The following is a 21175-nucleotide window of genomic DNA, read 5'->3' as shown; positions in this document are numbered from 1 at the left end:
AGATAGTATTCTAAAATAAATTAGTCAATACACGGAAGATAACTCTACGAGAAAACATGGTAAAAAATGGCAATTACTTGTAGTCAGCTTGAAGACAAATTTAGATCCCAGCTTGGCGCCACACATGTTGTGAGTATTGTAAAGTTAATATCTCTGACGTTTAAAATCACAATCACTAATTATATTGTTCAATGTTGTTAAAGTATCCCGTAAAGTCAAAATCTTGAACAAGGCAAATACAGCAAACAGTTGCAACGAATCTAGCCCTGAAATTTGGCAAATTTAGTTTAATATAGATATCTTTCGACTTTGTCGTTTATATAGTGTACCCCTATTCTATCCTATAAATGTAATTTTGTTTTCCTTTTTCAATTTTGTGGTCACATCAACTTGAAAATTTAATACACATATTCATCATGTTCATTGACATTATGAAGTGAACTGGGACATAATATAGTATAATAGTCCCAGAGTTAACTGCTTGATGTATATGTGCCAAATTAAAGTTTTGACAATGATTTTGTGGTTTACTAAACATGGAAATGTGATAGCGTGTGCAGGGAATGGTGTTCTTAATTGGACATGTTGGACATATATTCTTGTTTAAACTGAAATATTTTGTCTTATTGATCCGAAAACCATCAACAACTGATGTTTACTTTCCGTCAATATGCATATAAATTCTAGAATGTTTGAATAAAGGTTATCCTTTACTTTAGATGTTTATTAATGAAAACACTACAATGTTAACAATAGTCTCCTTTTACTCTGCAGGATGTTGTGGACATGTCCGATGGCTGTGGGTCAAAGTTCAAAGCTATAATTGTATCACCTCAATTTGAAGGCAAACCATTATTACAAAGACACAGGTAATTGGTCATGATGGCATAGATATAAAGTAAAGAAATATTGGATTTTATCAGTAATAATAAAAATATGCAGTTTTTTTTTATGTTTGAAAATGGGGATGGGTTCCATGATATGGTCATAATTGTGCACCGTTTAGAATTATTCATATATATATACTACCATGATAAAATAACATGTTCAGATATTTAAACACATATCATGACACATATATCATTTCTCTCAACATCAATTAATAATAAATGATTTTAATTCATGATCTTTTGAAGCAATCAAATGATACAGAATTAAAATAACCTGTCTCACTTAGAAGCTCAGGATATATCTATGGAAATGGTTGACATAAACGTACCAGTGGTTTAAAAGATTTATGTCCCTTAACCCAGGTCGACCTTCTTAAATGGTTACAAATTTTCTATATTTTTTCATTTGAATTATATATTGTTGTTGGTTTTTCTGACCACAGACTGATTCTTTGAACTACTTATGCTTTATAATAAATAATTTGAAACTACATATGGTGGTCTTAAGGATAAGTAATTGATATAGAATTGTGATTGCTTCTGCAGCAAGGAATTTTGTTAATTTAAAAATGTTAAATCAACTTTATTCAGTACATGCATGTAGTAGATCTTTTTATATCGAAGTGTTTTCCACCAAAAAGAAAAATAGATGAGCAAAGTAAAATTGTCAAAACTAGTTTAGTATGAAGGGGAGTTGAAAAAAGAGTGTTTCAATTTGAGTAATCAACTAATTTACTCCTAGTACAATTGAAACCCACAGCCTTCACACTTTCTAATTTTGATTTATATACATTGAATATATGCACCTCAAATTCAAGTGTCATTATCATTAATATGCCCTTTCAAACTACAAACCATATAAGTATGACAACATGACCATTTGTGTATTTGACACATTTTCCACACAGTTTTTTCATTCTCATCATGTAAATTTTATTTTCTAGGTAGTGCATGTTAATTAGTAGCATTTTTTAGGATTTGCTTAAGGAAATCAAATATCAGTGTAAATACGTTTTTTCCTCAAAGAATAAAAAGTGGTAAAAAAATCAAATAAATGAATTCACAATAATAAAGTAATTATTTCATGTGTAGTGGAATGGATCTTGGTAAGCCCCTTCTATCATTGCAAAGTGTCTGAACACAGTGTATTATTCATAAAATAACTGGTGCTTTTACTTTCAGGTTAGTTAACTCTACTATTGAAGAAGAAATGAAAATCATACATGCATTTGAAATGAAAACTTGGACGCCGGAGCAGTATGAAAAACAGAAGAATAATGTTGGTTGACAAAACTTTTGTAGGACTGACTCCTTTGCTATGACAGCTCCAAGTTTGACATTTATAGGATGGCAGTATCAACAACTTAGAATAAATAATCAATTACAAATGTTTTACTTTTTGTCATTTTAGTCATAATCACCATTTACACAAATATACTGTGGGGTAAGATTAACTTGCTATTTCTAAACCTTGAATTGACACCATAGTGGTTTTAAAAGTCAATATATGTTTGGGGGCAGGTAAAAATTTGGTGAATATCAAAGACCTTACCAAGTCAATATGAGAGTGTTTTGAACTTCATATGTAAGAAGTTAATAATTAACCTCCTGAAGATCTAGTACCATAACTTTATATATGAAGAATAGTAATAAAAGCTAATACATCACAGACAAGGTGATTCATTTAAAAATCCCCTTGGTCACTGTGGCTTGGTCATGATTTTTACAGTGAATAATGGTGGCTGTTGGTCACTGATTCTACTATATCTTTCTATATTCAATAGATATTGACAGGGTTGCAGATCATTGTTAACTTGGATATGACAGAACATAATATTTTAAAGGTCTGCAAAGTCAAGGACAAACAAATATCAGATTGCAATTTACCTAAAGACAACATACTTATTAAAGATCATAAGTTTAAAATAACTGAAAAACTGAATTATCATGAAAAATTCCTTTGAAAAAATGAACCATAGAAAGGATATGAAGAACAGATGATCAGACAGGCATGTACAACTTACCAAACAAAATTGACCTGTCACACAACACCCAATGATTGTAAGATCAAATGTGGTTCATATAAAACAGAGACAGAAATTCATCTGATAAACTAGAGTGCACATGCTGAAATGTCTTGCCTGCTTTACTTATCATATTTGAAATGATGTTCAAAGTGAGTAAAATGATGGTTTTGCAACAAGTATCACATTAACTAAACAGTATCAAAGATCAATTGTAAATGAGGTCAAGGTCAAATGAACCCTGCTTGACAGACATATACACCTAACTATTATTCCATTCACCAAATAAAGTTACCCTTTTGATTGTAGTAACTGAGAAACTGACCTAATAAGAAAGTTGAACGTTGACCAATGAACCATATAAAATGAGGGCAAGGTCATATGAAACCTGCCAGACAGACATGTACACCTTTGAATCATTCCATACACCAAATTTTATTAACTTACTGTTTATAGTATCTGTTAAACCAAAAACTTAACATTGACCAATATACCATAAAAATGAGGTACACCAAATATTGGCCCTATTTCTTATAGTATCTGAGAAATAGACCAAACGACAAAAACTAAACACTGTCCAATGAACCATGAAATTAAGGTCAGGGTCAGTTGAAACCAGACAGTCGGACATGTAATCTTACAATCATTCCATACACCAAATATAGTTGACCTACTGCTTTTCATATCTTAGATATCATATGGACTTGACCACAAAAGCTTAACTTTGATCACCAATCCATAAAAAAGAAGTTGAGGTCAGGTGAACCCTGTCTGGCAAACATTTAGACTTTGCAAGGATCACATATACCAAATATAGTAATCCTATTACTCATAATAAGTGACTATTTCACATGACAAAAAAAAATACATTTTTTTTTCAAGTAGTCACTGAACCTTTTTGTGCTGATGCCGCTTAAAGCAATCACCAATCAATCAATCAGAACCATGAAAATGAGGTCAAAGACAATAGACATATGACTAACTGAAACCTCTAAACATAAGGTATCTGCATACCAGGTAAAAGCGAAACAAAAAAAAGTAAAAAATTTAAAAAAAAATGTTTATTTTAAGGGCAATAATTTAAAAATTGGTTTACAGATTTTTCTGTAATTTTCAGGGTTAACAGATCATGTTGTGCTGATCAATATTGCAATTTAAACTTTTAATTTAGCTTCTATATTTTTACAATAACAGCCAAAAACTGCAAAAAATGATATTTCAGGGGAAATAACTCCAAAACAGGCCAAAATATATTTAAACAATTTTCAGGGTAGATACATCTTGTTTAGCTGATCCTTTTTGTAATTTACATGTTTAACCTTACTCCTATAGTCAATAACTGCTAAAGATTGTAAATGATATTTAAGGGGCAATTACTCCAAAATAAGTAATCTGGTTTTTTTCCAATTTTCTGGGTGGATACATCTGAAAATTGGAAAAAAAATCAGATCACTTATATAGCACGAACACATTAAATAAGGGAAAATAAGTTAAAACATTAAAGAATATTAACTTAAAAAATATAAAAGAAATATGTATAGAAAAATTGTAAGGGGGTTCGTGGAGCCCCGTGTCTAGCCTGCGAATGCTGCTGTCAGTGTAAAAGTTAATGTTGACTTAAAAAGTGAGTCCATTTATCAGTAAAATACAGAATTTAAAAAAAAAAAAAAACTTTTTCTTTAGATGCTATTTCTTGGTCTTGAAGATTGTCTTCTGTCCAAGTTTCATAACAATCCATGAAGGTTTACAAATTCATCATGTCAAAAAATTATAATCCCAGACTGTCTGAAAATGTTAACTGTAAAAAGTGAAGTCCATCTATCAGTTCTTTGATGTATAACAAACTTTAACCCCAGACTGTATCTACTTGTTAACTGTATAACAAGAGTGCACACACTGAAATGTCTCGCCTTCTTTACTAATGATTGATATTATGTTGATAGTCCTAAATAAAAAGCTTTATTATACACATAAACTTAACATTAACCAAGTAAACTAAACATTGACCAATGAACCATGAAAATGAGGTCAAGGTCAGATGAACCATGCTAGGCAGGCATGTACAGCTAACAATTCTTCCATACAACAAATATAGTTGACCTATTGCTTATAGTTTAAGAAAAACAGACCAAAACACAAAAACTTAACACTGAGCAATGAACCTTGAAAATGAGGTCAAGGTCAAATAAAACCTGCCTGACTGACATATAGATCATAAAATATTTCCATACACCAAATATAGTTGAACTATTGCATATAGTATTAGAAAAAAAGACCAAAACTCAAAGTCTTAACTTTGACCACTGAACCATGAAAATGAGGTCAAGGTCAGATGACACCTGCCAGCTAGACATGTACACCTTACAATCATTCCATACACCAAATATAGTAGACCTATTGCATACAGTATAAGAAAAACAGACCAAAACACAAAAACTTAACACTGAGCAATGAACCTTGAAAATGAGGTCAAGGTCAAATAAAACCTGGGTGACTGACATATAGATCATAAAATATTTCCATACACCAAATATAGTTGAACTATTACATATAGTATTAGAAAAAAAAGACCAAAACTCAAAAACTTAACTTTGACCACTGAACCATGAAAATGAGGTCAAGGTCAGATGACACCTGCCAGTTAGACATGTACACCTTACAATCATTCCATACACCAAATATAGTAGACCTATTGCATACAGTATAAGAAAAACAGATCAAAACACAAAAACTTAACACTGAGCAATGAACCTTGAAAATGAGGTCAAGGTCAAATAAAACCTGGGTGACTGACATATAGATCATAAAATATTTCCATACACCAAATATAGTTGAACTATTACATATAGTATTAGAAAAAAAGACAAAAACTCAAAAACTTAACTTTGACCACTGAACTATGAAAATGAGGTCAAGGTCAGATGACACCTGCCAGCTAGACATGTACACCTTACAATCATCCCATACACAAAATATAGTAGACCTATTGCATACAGTATAAGAAAAACAGACCAAAACACAAAAACTTAACTATAACCACTGAACCAAGAAAATGAGGTCAAGGTCAGATGACACCTGCCAGTTGGACATGTACACCTTACAGTCCTTCCATACACCGAATATACTAGACCTATTGCTTATAGTATCTGAGATATGGACTTGACCACCAAAACTTAACCTTGTTCACTGGTCCATGAAATGAGGTCGAGGTCAAGTGAAAACTGTCCGACGGGCATGAGGACCTTGCAAGGTACGCACATACCAAATATAGTTATCCTACTACTTACAATAAGAGAGAATTTAACATTACAAAAAATCTTAACTTTTTTTTCAAGTAGTCACTGAACCATGAAAATGAGGTCAAGGACATTGGACATGTGACTGACGGAAACTTTGTAACAAGAGGCATCCATATACAAAGTATGAAGCATCCAGGTCTTCCACCTTCTAAATATAAAGCTTTTAAGAATTTAGCTAACGCCGCCGGATCACTATCCCTATGTCGAGCTTTCTGCGACAAAAGTCGCAGGCTCGACAAAAACTGAGTCCATTTATCAGTAAAATACAGAAAAAAGAAAATAAAGGTTTTTCAAAATTTTGCTTTGGATACTGTATTTTAGTCATAAACAAGCTTCTGTCCAAATTTCATAAATTTCCATGAAGGTTTGACACAGTTATAGATGACTGAAAAACTTCAGCCTTAGACTGAGCCCGAGTGTTAATTGTAAAAAAATTAAGTCCATTTATCATTAAAATACGGAAAAATAAAGAGAAATATTTTCAAAATTTTGCTTTGGATACTGTCTTTTGGTCATAAACAAACTTCTATCAAAATTTTATAAAATTCCATGTAGGTTTGACAAAGTTATTGATGTCTATAAAAACTTTAACCCAAGACTAAATCTTAATGTTAACTGTAAAAAAAACTTAGTCCATTTATCAGTAAAATACAGAAAAATGAAAATAAATATTTTCAAAATTTTATTCTGGATACTGTCTTATTGGTCATAAACAAGCCTGTGTCCAAATTTTATAAAATTCCATGAAGGTTTGACAAAGTAATTGATGACTGAAAAACTTTAACCTCAGACTAAATCTGAATGTTAGCCGTTAAAAAAGAAATAAGTCCATTTTTTTTAGTAAAATACGGGGAAAAATGAAAATAAATATTTTCAAAATTTTGCTCTGGATACTGTCTTTTGGTCATAAACAAGCTCCTGTCCAAATTTCATAAAATTCCATGTAGGTTTGACAAATTTATTGATGTCTAAAAAAACTTTAACCATAGACTGAACCTAAATGTTGACGCCGCCGCCACTGCCGAAGGAATCTAGGATTGCTATGTCTCGCTTTCTCAAAATAAATTTTGCAGGCTCAACATAAAGGTCCATTCCCCCGAAACACCTATTAATTTTCATGCAATCCATAAAGGGCAGGAGATTCAGTTTCAGGGGAGTTTACTGTTACTTTTTATACGACCGCAAACAAATTTTTTTTTGGTCGTATATTGGTATCACGTCGTCTGAAGACAGTTGGTTTCAGGACAATAACTTTATTATAAGTGAATAGAAATCTATGAAATTTAAACACAAGGTTAATAACCACAAAAGGAAGGTTGTGATTGATTTTGGGGGTTATGGTCCTAACAGATTAGGAATGAGGGGCCAAAAAGAGGCCCAAAAAGACATTTTTCTAGTTTCCAGACAATAACTTGTGTTTAAGTGTATGGATCTCTCTGAAATAATACCACAAAGGGATGGTTGAGATTGGCTTTGGGGGTTATGGCTCAAACCGTATAGGAATTAGGGACAAAAAAGGGGGAAAAACTAGGGTTTTCTAGTTAATGGACAATTTAAAAGCAGTGTAAAAGAGGTAATCCAAAAACAAAATTGTACAATGTTGGATTACCTCCCTTACACTGCTTTTAAATTGTCTATTTACGACTTTTATGATGTATTTAAATGGGTAATTATGGTTGCAAACTCCATTGGTAATTTGAATTGAGATTATGACCATATCTTGAGGGAAAGAATTTTTTCTCATTTCAGATTTTCAGAAATTAAACAAAATTTTTTCACATATTTTTTTAATTCTAAGTTCTTTGACTACAGTTATTCTGTGTCAGAAACCTATTATGTGTCAAATATTTAATTACAATCCAAATTCAGACCTGTATCAAGAGCGAATATTGTGTCCATTTTTGCCCCAACTGTTCAGGGTTGGACCTCTGCGGTCGTATCCAGCTGCGCCCGGCGAAGCAATTTATTTTGTTTATGATGACGTCTTAATAGCAGAATCAAATCAGAGTTAAAAATTTGAAAAGCAGAAAATATGCTAAAAAAAAATCCATCTATAATTGAGATTTAAAAAGAAATCTTATACTTTGGAATAAACAGAAGACAATATATTTTCTTTTTGTTAAAGTTGTTGCTTACATTTGCACTGCAATTGGAATCTATAGTAATGGATTTTAAGAAATCTTTTTGAAAGTTGGAAAGTGATTTTTATACAAGATGATGAGGGTATAAGGGGTATGTATGCATTTCCTAGAATTTTCTAGTTTTCTCTTAAATAAGAATAGAAACACATGCTTATTTTCATGTATTTATTTCCAAATGCACAAAGAAAGCCAATTTAACTCATGTAATAATAAATGAAAAATGACAATACCAGAAATTTGTAAACCTCAATTTACAGGTTGGGAAAACTGGAAATTTTGTCAAGTGAAATTTAAATAAAGTTTTAAAATAATACTATACTGCAGACATGCATTATTCAAATTTTTTCTCAATGCACATTCATTTTTAAGGTTACACTTTGTAAATACAGCTGTTTCACAAGCCACGCCTCTTTTGGGGAGATATATAATATTCATAGATATTTTGATTTGTTTATGTACTGGTTCCCAGATATGATCTCTATGTTTCATCTCATAGAGAAATAACTTGGGAATGTTACCAGTATAAAAACACATTGAAGCGGTGATAATTGAATTCTCAGAAAGACCCAAAATGAAGGTAGGGGTAGTACAGAATTTTAGTTTAAGTTTAAACTCTTATAAGTTCGGGCATATAAACGTTGAAAATATGCCGCACAGCCCTATGTTTTGACCTTTGAATAAAAATGTAGTGCATGTCAACTTTCCATTCTAGGAAATAATTTTTTACAAAACTTCATAGTAAAAGTGGCACAGCTTTAGCCGCAAAGGGAGTTCCTATGGGAAATTGCATTGTCTATATTTACAGAAGTGCAACCTTAAGTAACATGAAATGAAGTTAGGTTGTTTGTTTTGAGATTTAAAATAGTACTAATTTTTTTAATATCTAACTTAAATATACAAGTTTTAGCAAAATTGTACACTTGAAGTAAATGATATGTACATGTATTTTAAAAGGTAGATCAGAAACACAAGGAGGTATTATATGGTCATATGAATACAGGTCTATATTTGGAACAAAGCTCAGATTTAACCCATGACTAATTCCACACTTAACGAAGCATTGAGAAGTTTAGTTACACAATGTAGCAATATACCAGGTTTAATCCACCATTTTCCACATAAGGAAATGCCTGTACCAAGTCAGGAATATAACAGTTGTTTTCCATTCATTTGATGTGTTTGAGGCTTTGATTTTGGCATTAAGTGATAAAGGACTTTCCATTTTGAATTTTCCTTGGAGTTCGGTATTTTTGTTATTTTACTTTCTATCACCAATGCAGTTTTACAGTAGCAAATTTTGGTGCATAGGCTTATATGAATAGGACTCCTAAATCTTTTGGAAGAGAAAAAAAAAAAAAATTTTATCATTACAAATTTATGTGTTCATCACATTTCATAAGTGTACACAAAAAAGCTCCCATAGATATATTTACAGATTTGAAGAGCACTGATTCTCAGTAGAAGGTTAATGTCATAAAATCAAGGTATTAGAATACTGGGACAATAAATATTCATTAGGTAGCTGTCATACTCTATCAATGAAATTGTAATGTAATTCTTTCATTCAATTTACAATTCTTGAAAAGTCTTCAAAAACATAAAGTTCTTTATTTTTTAGTCTATTTCTTTCCTTTCTTGCCACCTCCTTTCTTCTTCCTTGCTTTAAGGGCTTTACGGACTTTGAATGATCTCCAGAAAGCTTGGATTGTTGTGGCAGCTTTGACCATGAGAGCCATCTCACGCTCAGCAGCTTCACGTTTCTCACGAGCCAGTCTCCTCTCCTCCTGAATCTGGTCATACTCAGCTGACATAGTTTTAAATCTTTCCTCCACTTCATCTAACTGTTTCTTCTGGGCATTATATGCAGCTTCTATTTCTTCATATTCCTCCTGAAAAATAAGAATAAGTTGAGTTCTCCTATTTCACTGTTCAATAAGGTGTAGGATAAAAATGTATGACACGACAATTATCAGTATAGTTTGTTCTGATTGCTGGAAGGATTTTAAATACATGTACAGTGGGTTTGTATTGTGCTTTTTTCCTACTGTTAAATTGGAAATATAAGAATCTGTTTTTATAAATCTATTTACAGTAAGAATTTGGTTGTGAAAATAAAATATTGTGAATTTATCGCTTATTAATATAGAAGTCTGTGAAGAAAATGCCCCTTCAAAATTAGATAACATTGCAATCTGATTAAATTACAAATCATGTGACCAAGCTACACTTACAAGGATCTGACAACACTCCGTTTTACTTTCTGTTCTGGTAGTATAACATCAGCCAATGAAAATTAAGCCTTCAAATTTTTGAAGGTGCATGTGTATATGAATCCAATAAAACCAGAGAATCCTAAAAGGTCTTAATAAAAACAGAAAGTAGAACAGAGCTTTTTCAGATCCTTGTAAGCAAAGCTTGGACACAGGATCTGTATTTCAGTCATATTATGGTAATATGATGTCATGATCAAAATGAAAAACTAAAATTTCCTTAGAACACAAGTTGTTCCCACTACCTGTATTTCTTTTCTCTTGACTTCAATAAAGGACACTTAATCAATTTAGTAGACAGTATGGTTTGAATTTACAACATTTTAATGTTTGATTTTAAGGATTCAGAGTTCAGAGTGTATCACTCACTGTCACAGGCTAGAGTGAAAAAATTTACCACTGAGAAAGTTTTTTAAACTGATTCCCCATTATTCATTAACAACTAAGGTCTATTCTGATAAGAATTTTGTGAGAGTTCATATCTGTAATTTATCTATTTATAATTTTACATTGCTTTGAAATGCATTCAAGCTTGTCCATGCAATCTTCAACACTCTACCTAATAGCAATTAGGTGAATGTAATGTGTTAAACATACTTTATGAAGACTTTTAATTACCATGAAATTCTCCGATGATTTATTTTCAACTTTAATTGTTTAAGATAACCACATCTATATCCTGATCTTATTTTTATATGTGTGTGATAATTCAATGAAATTACCTGTCTCTCATTCATTTCACCATCATATTTCTGAATTAAACCTTCAACTTGTGACTCCACCTTAAACTTCATCTGTAAAATATAAAATATAATTACTGTAATTTGAGAAATTTGTGATACAGAAATTAAGGTACATTATTATGGAAAATGCCGTGTACAATTATTAATACAATCAAGTCCAAATTAAGGAGCCTGTTATTTAGTGGCTGTTATTGTTCTCTATCTGCCATATTTGTTTTTTGTTTATATCATTAATCTGGCTGATGGTTTTTTTTTCTTTGTGTCACATGCAAAAGCCTTTTATACTGATAAATTACTACATAAATCATAAATTACTACAGTATAGGCTTTACAGTGCCCTATAATTGTTTACATCCACATTCTTTGGTTTCTGATGGATTATAATTGTCTCATTCGCAATCATACCACATCTCCTTATTTTTAAATCTGAGAATTCAACATCATGAGAAATCTGAATATATATGCATTTTTTGCAATATTATGTTAAAATCAAATAAATTCAATGCATACAACATAATGTCATCTTTGAATTTGGAGAACTGAATTTAAACAAAAATCAGGTTTTTCTTGGGTAATTGATTAAATGACAGTTTGAATTAATGAACTGATGCACGTCATCATGTATTTTTCTTATAAACCAGTCAATAAAAACAATGTAGATATAGATAAAATGATATAAAATGTAAAACTTTGAATTCTTAAATAGATATTATCAAATTTTTCATTAATCTGACTTAGTTCAACAACATTTAATTTAATTTATGTTGTGTATATGAGATGATATCTCACGAATATTTACCATGTTTACCTGACATCTCATTTTATTCACACAGGGTTGTTACTAAGAATTTTTTAAGGCAAGTCCAGGGACTCGTCAATTTTGGCCAAAGCAAGTCTATTAAAACAGTGAGAAGATGAAATTTTATTGTTATATCATTTATTCTTTCAGTCCCCATGACATAATATAAGAGCAAGGAAATGACATCACCTTTAGATAATTTTTAAACTTTTGTCATAAAATAATTATATTTGTGCTTACATTTGTCATGTTTGTAGTTGTAACAACATTTTTCAATCCCGATGCATCTTTGGACTCACCAATTTTGAAAGTGATGAGACCAGACAGATTTTCATGAGTCCAGGACTCATGGACTTGCTTTTTAAGTGAGAACCCTGATTCACAGTCAATACAAACAATATTTTGAGATAGAATTTCAATATATATTTTACCCTTCTTAGATCTTGTTCCTTTTCTCTATGCTCCAATACAAGGTTTTGAAGCTGGGTTTTTAGTTGTACTATTTCATTCTGAAGCCTTTGTACTTTTCCTTCATGGTTCTTTTTATCAGCTGATTCTTGTTTATCCTGTTCATTCTTAATCCTTCCTATATTTTCTTTGGAAAAGTTTATAATCTGTTGTAACTCTGTCTGTAGCTTCTTTATTACATCATTTTTCTTTTTCATCTAAAAAAAGGAAGAATCTTTATAAATACAAAATTAATATATAAAAACTTATGTATTTTATGTTATAAATTGTACATTTGTATGTGTTTAATACAATCTTTCATAATAAATTCATACATGTACATACATATATATATATGAAAATAATGTTATATGAAATAAATGGAACTTCTGGCCAACCTGCATTACTACTGACAATAAAAAGTAGATACATGATTGTACATGCAGTATTAAATTTATATGTTTAATATATTTTGCTTCAGCTATTTGTACTGCATGGTGATCTTGACTAAAATAAATAAGTATGTCACTGTGTGTTGTTTTTATCTACAATTTTGTGGTCACATCATATGGTTGTTGTTGAAAGTCAATATAATTTGATGATTCCCTTTTTCGGTTTTCATTGTAAAGGTAAGATATATATCATTGTAAACAAAGCATTGCAAATAATATTCTTTTAAAATTTAATACATGTAGTATAACACTTTAGAACTTGGAGAACATTGAGAGGTCAATTATGATTTGAAACACAACAGTTCAGTGCTCTTAATAAATGCCTATCTACAATGTATTAATAAACTGACGTGTTGGAGTCAACAAAATATGTCAAGTCTTACAAATTCAATTGAAATTTAACATGCTTATATTTAATACCTCCTCTTCCTTATCTGCAACTGCAGCGTCAAGTTCCTCTTCCATCTTTGCAATAATAGTAGCATTGTTTCTCTCTCTTTCAGAAACTTCCTGGATGTAAGCCATTCGTTCTTTCTCTTCTTCAGGTGTTGTTAACAGTTTATTTAGCAAGATATCTCTTAAATCATTCATGTAAGATAAAAGCTGGGTACTCTCTTTAGGTCGTGCATGAAAGTGGGTCTTCACAGAATTAAATGCAGTCCCATTTATCTGAAATTGTCTGAGAATGTTTTTGCACGAAGAACTAAGTTGCTGAGCTACAAGACTCAAATTTCGCATTGTACGTTCTGTTTGACTGTCAAAACTAGCAACAGAAGGATTAGATCTTCGACTGCTTGCACTACTACCTCTGGATGGAGGCTTATTAACAGGGCTCTGTGGAGGACTTTGACCATCATAATTTGAAACTTGATCTCCATCATCTTCAGTAGGTTGAGTTTCATTAGTCTCATTTTGTTGATCTTGTGATGCATCACTTCTGACAGAACTGGCTGATCGTATTCTATTCCGTTGCATTTGCCTGTCAAGCTGTTCTTTTATCTCATTGTAGCTACCGATTATTATACTGTGGTTATCTAACAAGCTGCACAGCTCTGCACCAAAGCTAATTCTAAATCTGTCCAAATTTTCAAGAATATATGGGATCATGGAGGAAATTTCTATTTTTTGTATTGTATCCTCAAATACTGACATAACACGCTGCGCTTCAACCGTAGCTATTTTTTTTCTTGCAGGTTCTAATGCCCTCGCTGGATCTAAACGAAGTCTGTTTCTTATTTTCCCTGGTGCTCCTTTTTGAGGAGGTACAGGAACCGTTAGTTTCATGTTTAAAATTGGCTCCGTGGCAATTGAACCTGTTAATGTCTGTGTTCGCATTGCTGTGGTGGCCATTTTCGAACAATATAACAGCGATAACAATGTTCAGAGTAGGCTTATTTGTAAATAATTCCAAATTTACATCGTCAACATTACCAATTTACTTTCTATCGGTCTTGCAGCCGCTCTACATTGAATTTGTTTAATACGCATTCCCTAGCAACAAATAGTACTTATAAAATTTCTGTGTGTCTCTTTATTGAATAGCGTAAATTTACAAAGTAGCATGAGAGAAAGAAAAAATAGTTTAAAGATATTGAATGTAAGAAAAGATTTCAGTCTCTTGAGGAAATAATGCAAAAATTATCGCTCATGATTTTACTGAATTGCTATGGAACTACTTTTAGGCGGAAATAACCTTTGTTCGGAATATTTTTGGAATTCACATGATACGTTCGTAATCCTCTATATTTATCATTTATCATCGAAAATGAAAACAATATGGCGGGTAATATTGAAAGTCCTCTCTTAATCAGAAATGAAAATGGATTTTCACCCTCAGGTATTTATTTTTAATGTTCATGTCTCCTTTTAACACTTAAAGTTGACTTTTTATTCTGGCTGATGACATCGCTTATTAATAACTGTATTAAAAAAAACCAAAACAAGTGCTGTGAGTGTGAGTGAGATTCTGAGTAGATAACAAGGGTTAAATTAGTCCATATGAACTAGTGGTAAATAAAAACCTGACAAGTCGAAAAATACAACCCCACGATCAAAAGAAATAGACAAACAGCCAGTCAACTGTCAACAAAATACTAATCAATAAACTAAAAATTAAGCATCAAAGCAATATAAACTTGTGGGATAATCTGCGATTTTCTGATTTTGAGGGTACCACGATTCCCTGAGAACTCCCAAAAACTTGACATTGACCTGAGAAACGATAGATATTGCTATGCAGTATTTAACAATACCACATTATTAATTTTGTACTGGTGTAAATAGCCATAATTTTCACTATAAACAAATACATCATTAGATCTGGAATATATATGCTTTTCTTTCTAGCTGACTACTACACATGGGGCGTCAATAGTCTATTTGCCAATTACCAATGTGATTCTATTATAACACATGCAAAGCATGATAAGGTAAAAGGGATTTATTGACCTTTTGAACCATTTTAACAAAAAAAATAACTATTCTTATCAAAAGTTTTTAGCTCAACAAAAGATGTCAAGTAATTAAAAGATCTGAAAAAAACACATAAAGCACAGATACAATTACTCTTTTTGCGCATGCTCTTCATTGTTACTAAAAAGTATGTCCCTTCTAAGGGAAACAAATGGTTCTTTGATAACAGGATTAAATCGCCAATTGGCAAATAGACTATTTAGATATTAATGATATTATTAATTAAGGCTATCAATGTCTATTTCAGATGAAGACCATTACGATGTTCCATCAAACAGAGTACACAGTAATGGTGAGACTATTTATGATGTAAACAATGGTTTTGGATCTACCCATCAGATTATGGAGGGCCAGGGCACTCCATACCATGCTATCAGCAGACGACATAAACAGTATAAAACTTGGGAACTGAATTACCAAGAGGCAGCTATTTATCTGCAGGAAGGGGAAAACAATGATAAATACAGTACACATCCCAGAGACTTTAATGCTTTGCCAGCCTATAAAATTGCTCACAAGAAAATTTTCTATGCTTTAGACTTATTTGCAGCACTGCTGGTGATGGGATTAGCTGCCTGTGAACGACCAGCAGTACCATTTCTAACTCTACCTGTAGGGGTAAGTAATAATTTTAATTGTTGCCTGTGAAAGACCAGCAGTACCATTTTTAACTCTACCTGTAGGGCTAAGTAATCAAGTAATTGTTAATGTCTCTTTCCTGTAGGGGTAAGTTAATCATGTAATTGTTAATGTCTATCAATATACCTGGTATATTGGGCAAGAATTTTCCACAATCAAAGCAACAGACTTCTACTGAACCTTCTATTTATAAACAAAAAATCAACCAATCTAAAGTAGTCACTACCATGACTACTAAACATAATCCATATTGGGTAAATGTATAGGGGTAGGGTTGAGTTCTCACAAAACATGTTTAATCCTGCAACATTTTTGCGCCTGTCCCAAGTCAAGAACCTCTAGCCTTTAATTTGTTAGTCTTGTGTGTTTTTTTCTAATTTTGGTTCATTTGTCCGATTCAGAGTTTAGTGTGGTATCCATTTTACTGAACTAGTATACATTTATTCATTTCAGATTTAGAAGGTCCTTTTTTAGGTCTGCTTGTCTTATAAACATGATAAATTTAATATAAATATACTTAATATTTCAGATAATGAGCCCCTTATATTTTATATTTGACTTGCACTTACATGTAACTGAGGTTTTTACCTAATAGTATTAGTTCCAGAGAAATATCTTTACACAATTCAATCCTATCTGTGAATTCATAAATTATTGCAAGGTTTTTATTAATGCAAAAAATTATGCAGTTAATTTGCATTAATAAAAACTCACATTCGTATTTTCAGTAGTGGTTTTCCTTCATGAAATTTTAGCAATCACATTAATTATATTTCACATTTTTTGCAGTAGTCGCAGATTGGCAAAGATAAACATGATAAATGGACACATTTATTTCTGAATATATAGTATTTGGTTTTAAATGTAAATTATATCGAAAAAGAACAGTGAAATATGTAGACTTGTTAGAAGTTTGTATGTATAATTTGCAGATCTAACAAAATCTTTTTATAAGGATAGCAAATGAAAATCAAGTCTTTTCCAAAAGATAGTAAAATACAATATCATTTACATTGTATGTCTTGTAAAAATGCAGATTGCTTTTTCTGTAAGTGAATTAAATCATTTATTTAAGTGTTCTCAGTTTATGAAATATTTTCGTGCAATGATGATGGCTCCTAGAAAACATACAATAAAGATAAGAATAAAATATTTTCTTGTATTACATGTATTATACAGGTTCATGGATCACTGGAATTGTTTGGACTTTTGATATTAGCGTTAGAATTAGGAATACGGATGAAGTGGTTAGGATTCAGAACATTCATCAAACATAAAAGAACTCTTATAAAGGTACTTATATTTATTAATGATTTATAGTGTATCAATAGCAATAATGATTTACAGACTAACAAGTAATTTGTATGCCCCCGCCGCTGCGGAGGGGGGCATTAAGTGTTACTCTTGTCCATCTGTATGTCTCAAAATTAGTTTCTATTCTTTAACTTTAGTTTGCCTCAACCAAATGTTAAAAAACTTATACACAATGCTTATTACCACAAAACACAGATCAAGTTCGAATTTGGGTTGCGTCACATACCATTCTTGAGTTGTGTCCCTTTATAACATTATATGCAAGCAGGGGGCATCATCTTTGTCTCATGGACACATTCTCCATTTATTTTTATTAATGTTTAATAATGATACAGATATTTATGAATATATAGTTCATGATTTTGTTGTTTACCATCATGATGCCAATAGTAAAATACTGTGGAAACCAATTCTTGTGGATAAAGGAAAAATTGTAATTTTGTGGATTATTTATTTTATTGATTTGCTAAAGTCTGCATACAAGCCTACAGACAATCTGTACTTAATTTAAAAGCATTTAAATTCGTGGTTAACCAATACTCATAAAATCCATGAAAATTTGTATCCCCAGAATGATAATGAAGCCACAGTAGTGGAATGTAGCCTAATATTTCAAAATCTGATTTTCAGTTAAGGCATTGTTAAGCATTTTACCTCATGTTTAATCAAACTCTTTGATCTTGTATCAACAGTTTCAGTTCTGAAATTTTCTATACATCTCATAGTTGTTAAAATAAAATATCACAGTTCTCCTTGTTAATGTGACCAATTGTAAAGGATCTTTTTTGTTTACAACAGTTGCTGGAGCATTTTATTATGATAGAAATTTTCCATATAAAATGCAAATTTTATGAAAAATTGATTGTAATTGTTATTTTTCAGAGCTGTACCTTGATCATCGTATTCATAGAGACTATAGTTGTGATTATACGACAGCATAACCATTTTAGAGTCACAAGATCACTGAGGCCATTGTTTCTAATAGATACATATTACTGCAGGGGGGTCAGAAGGTATGTTTGATAATTTTTTTAATTTTACCAAATTGTTTAGGCCATTGTTTCTATTAGAGAAGTCGGAAAGTATGTACGACAATATATTGAAATTTACCAAATCTCTGAGGCCATTGTTTCTAATAGAGGAGTCAGAAAGTATGTACAACAATATATTGAAAGTTACCAAATCTCTGAGGCCATTGTTTCTAATAGAGGAGTCAGAAAGTATGTACGACAATATATTGAAAGTTACCAAATCTCTGAGGCCATTGTTTCTAATAGAGGGGTCAGAAAGTATGTAGGACAATATGTTGAAAGTTGCCAAATTGCTGAGCCATTGTTTCTAATAGAGAGGTCAGAAAGTATATAGGACAATATGTTAAAAGTTACCAAATCGCTGAGGCCATTGTTTCTAATAGACGGGCCAGAAAGTATGTAGGTCAATGTTGAAAGTTGCCAAATCGCTGAGCCAATGTTTCTAATATATACATACTACTGTAGAGGTGTCTGAAGGAATGTATGACAATATGTCAGATTTTACCAAATCGCTGATGCTATTTTTATATGATCGCAAAATTTTTGTGTTCATATAACACTGTATAATGTTATCATGTTGTCAGCGTCTTCGTCGTCCGAAGACATTTGCTTTCCAGGCAATAACTTGATTATAAGTGTATGGATCTCTATGAAATTGAACTACAAGGTTCCATACCACAAGGTTGGGATTGATTTTGGGGGTTATTGTTCTAGTTTAGGAATTAGGGGCCAAAAACAAGCATTTTGCTTGTTTTAGGACAATAACTTGTGTATAAGTGTATGGATCTCTATAAAATTGTACCACAAGGTTCCATGCCTCTAAAGGAAGGATGGGATTGGATTTTGGGGGTTATGGCCCTAAATGTTTGGGAAAAAGGGGCCAAAACCATTACTATTTTAATACCTTATATAAATTGCTTATTTCTTAAGAAATTTCAATGGGGTTTAATTCAGTCTTCAATTCTTGGGGTTCTTTATTATGCTGAATCTAACTGTGTATTTTGATTTTGGATTTTGAACCCAGTCTTTAAATTGGTCCACATTGATTTCCAAAGGTTCCAAAATTAAACTTTGTTTGATTTCAACAAAAATTGAATTCTTGGGGTTCTTTGATATGCTGAATCTAACCGTGTAATTTAGATTTTGTATTTTGGGCCCGGTTTTAAAATTGGTCCACATTAGGGTCCAAAGGGTCCAAAATTAAACTTTGTTTGATTTCATCAAAAAATGAATTCTTAGGGTCCAAAGGGTCCAAAATTAAACTGAATTCAAGGGGTTTTTGATCATATGCTGAATCTAACTATGTATTTAGATTTTGGATATTGGACCATAATAGGTAAAATCCAATTTCAAAATTTTCAGTTCTTTGACCACATTCATGCTGTGACAGAAACCTATGCTGTGTCCAGGGTTCGACCTCTGCGGTCGTATCTAGCTGCCCCACGGAGCATTTTATTTCCAATTATAGCATGCATAGAAAAGAAGTTATGGGGAACTATTGGAATTCACCGGCTTCTACCTCCTAGCCATTCCTAAAAATATAATAACCATACTGCAGTATAATATTGTGTGCTGAGGCATATTGGAGAGACCTACCACTTGCTATAAGATGATGGTCACATTACCTATGTTTCATGGTTCATTGGCTTTGCCACAGGATATAAAATTCATAAAGTTTAACATCAGTTAGAGTTTAGTACATAGACTTACAATCTTAAATCTTGGTTACAGAATTTATGATTTCACAGCTGCAAACATAACTTTGAAGCGGAAATTTTTTAGAATAAGAATTAAGTAGAGTTTACTAGTCCTACTACCTATTTAATTATTTTAAAGATTTTACATCTGCTTCAAGTGTTTTAAGATTTATGCAACAATATACCCCATCAAGAAGCACTTGAGAACTTGAAATGATTTAGTTTCTCATGAGTAACAGGAAGCATCTTGTTACTTAAGGAAGTTGATTGAATTTTAACTATTTTAAAATGATGTAATAGCTAAGTGTTTAAAAAATTCATTTCATGGATTTTCATTTCACATTTACAGTCTAAGGCTGTTATTATTTAATATTTTATTAAAACCCATGCATGGCCAAAAGGGCCTGTATGAGCTATTATCATCAGTTGGTGTCTGTTGTCTGTCTGCTGATAACTTTTTCTTAGTTTACATGTATTAATTTGTGATTAGGTCAGTTTAAGGGGAACCATTAGTGGTAGGTCAATGATATTTAGTATGCAGTTGTATAATCATTTGACACATCTCATTACCATGGATATTGTTTGGCTCCTACCTTCAGTCAGGGTTCATTGACTTTGAATGTTTTGCATTATTTACATGTTAGTGTTTGATATTAGATCAGTTTAAGGTGACAATGATATTGAGTATACAGTTGTATTGGCATTTGAAAGTCTCATTTCCATGGAGATGATATGGTCCAACCTCATAATCATGGTTCATTGACTTTGAAAATTTTACATAGTTTACAAGTTAAAGTTCATGTTTAGGTTAGTTCTAAGGAAACCACTTAATATGATAAGTCAATGGTATTTGGTACGCAGTTTTACATTGGCATTTCACATTTCCATGGACGTTATTTGGCCCTGCACTTTCAGTCACGATTCATTGAATTTGAATGATTTGCATAGTTACATGTT

The 21175-nt window shown here is 31.8% G+C and overlaps 3 protein-coding genes across 5 annotated transcripts in view; 2 read left to right on the top strand and 1 right to left on the bottom strand.

Annotated features, from left to right (window-relative positions):
• Positions 1–11: 11 nt before the first annotated feature.
• LOC127710876 (bolA-like protein 2) lies at positions 12–2278 on the top strand. Its single transcript, XM_052216835.1, has 3 exons — positions 12–129; positions 775–869; positions 2073–2278. The coding sequence occupies exons 1-3, from the start codon at positions 67–69 to the stop codon at positions 2176–2178; spliced, it is 264 nt and encodes an 87-aa protein (XP_052072795.1). The 5' UTR covers positions 12–66; the 3' UTR covers positions 2179–2278.
• A 6227-nt stretch (positions 2279–8505) lies between these two features.
• On the bottom strand, positions 8506–14544 carry LOC127710466 (dynein regulatory complex protein 10-like). The gene is made up of 4 exons (XM_052216340.1): positions 13486–14544; positions 12598–12831; positions 11347–11418; positions 8506–10243 (listed from the first exon to the last, which is right to left on the bottom strand). The coding sequence occupies exons 1-4, from the start codon at positions 14413–14415 to the stop codon at positions 9974–9976; spliced, it is 1506 nt and encodes a 501-aa protein (XP_052072300.1). The 5' UTR covers positions 14416–14544; the 3' UTR covers positions 8506–9973.
• Positions 14545–14799: 255 nt separating this feature from the next.
• Positions 14800–21175, top strand: part of LOC127713039 (two pore channel protein 1-like) — a 45821-nt gene continuing 39445 nt past the window's right edge. For all 3 annotated transcript variants that reach the window (XM_052219638.1, XM_052219639.1, XM_052219640.1), the window contains exons 1-4: positions 14800–14902; positions 15785–16155; positions 17356–17469; positions 18373–18503. In XM_052219638.1, the coding sequence (XP_052075598.1) occupies positions 14842–14902; positions 15785–16155; positions 17356–17469; positions 18373–18503 (677 nt within the window). In that variant the 5' untranslated portion in view covers positions 14800–14841. The remainder of the gene's footprint in view (positions 14903–15784; positions 16156–17355; positions 17470–18372; positions 18504–21175) is intronic.

The sequence above is a fragment of the Mytilus californianus genome, unplaced genomic scaffold, assembly GCF_021869535.1.
Source record: "Mytilus californianus isolate M0D057914Y unplaced genomic scaffold, xbMytCali1.0.p SCAF_8, whole genome shotgun sequence".
NCBI classification, from domain to species: Eukaryota; Metazoa; Mollusca; class Bivalvia; order Mytilida; family Mytilidae; genus Mytilus; species Mytilus californianus.
Note: the sequence above shows the minus strand (reverse complement) of the source record. Positions and strands in the feature narration are given on the sequence as shown.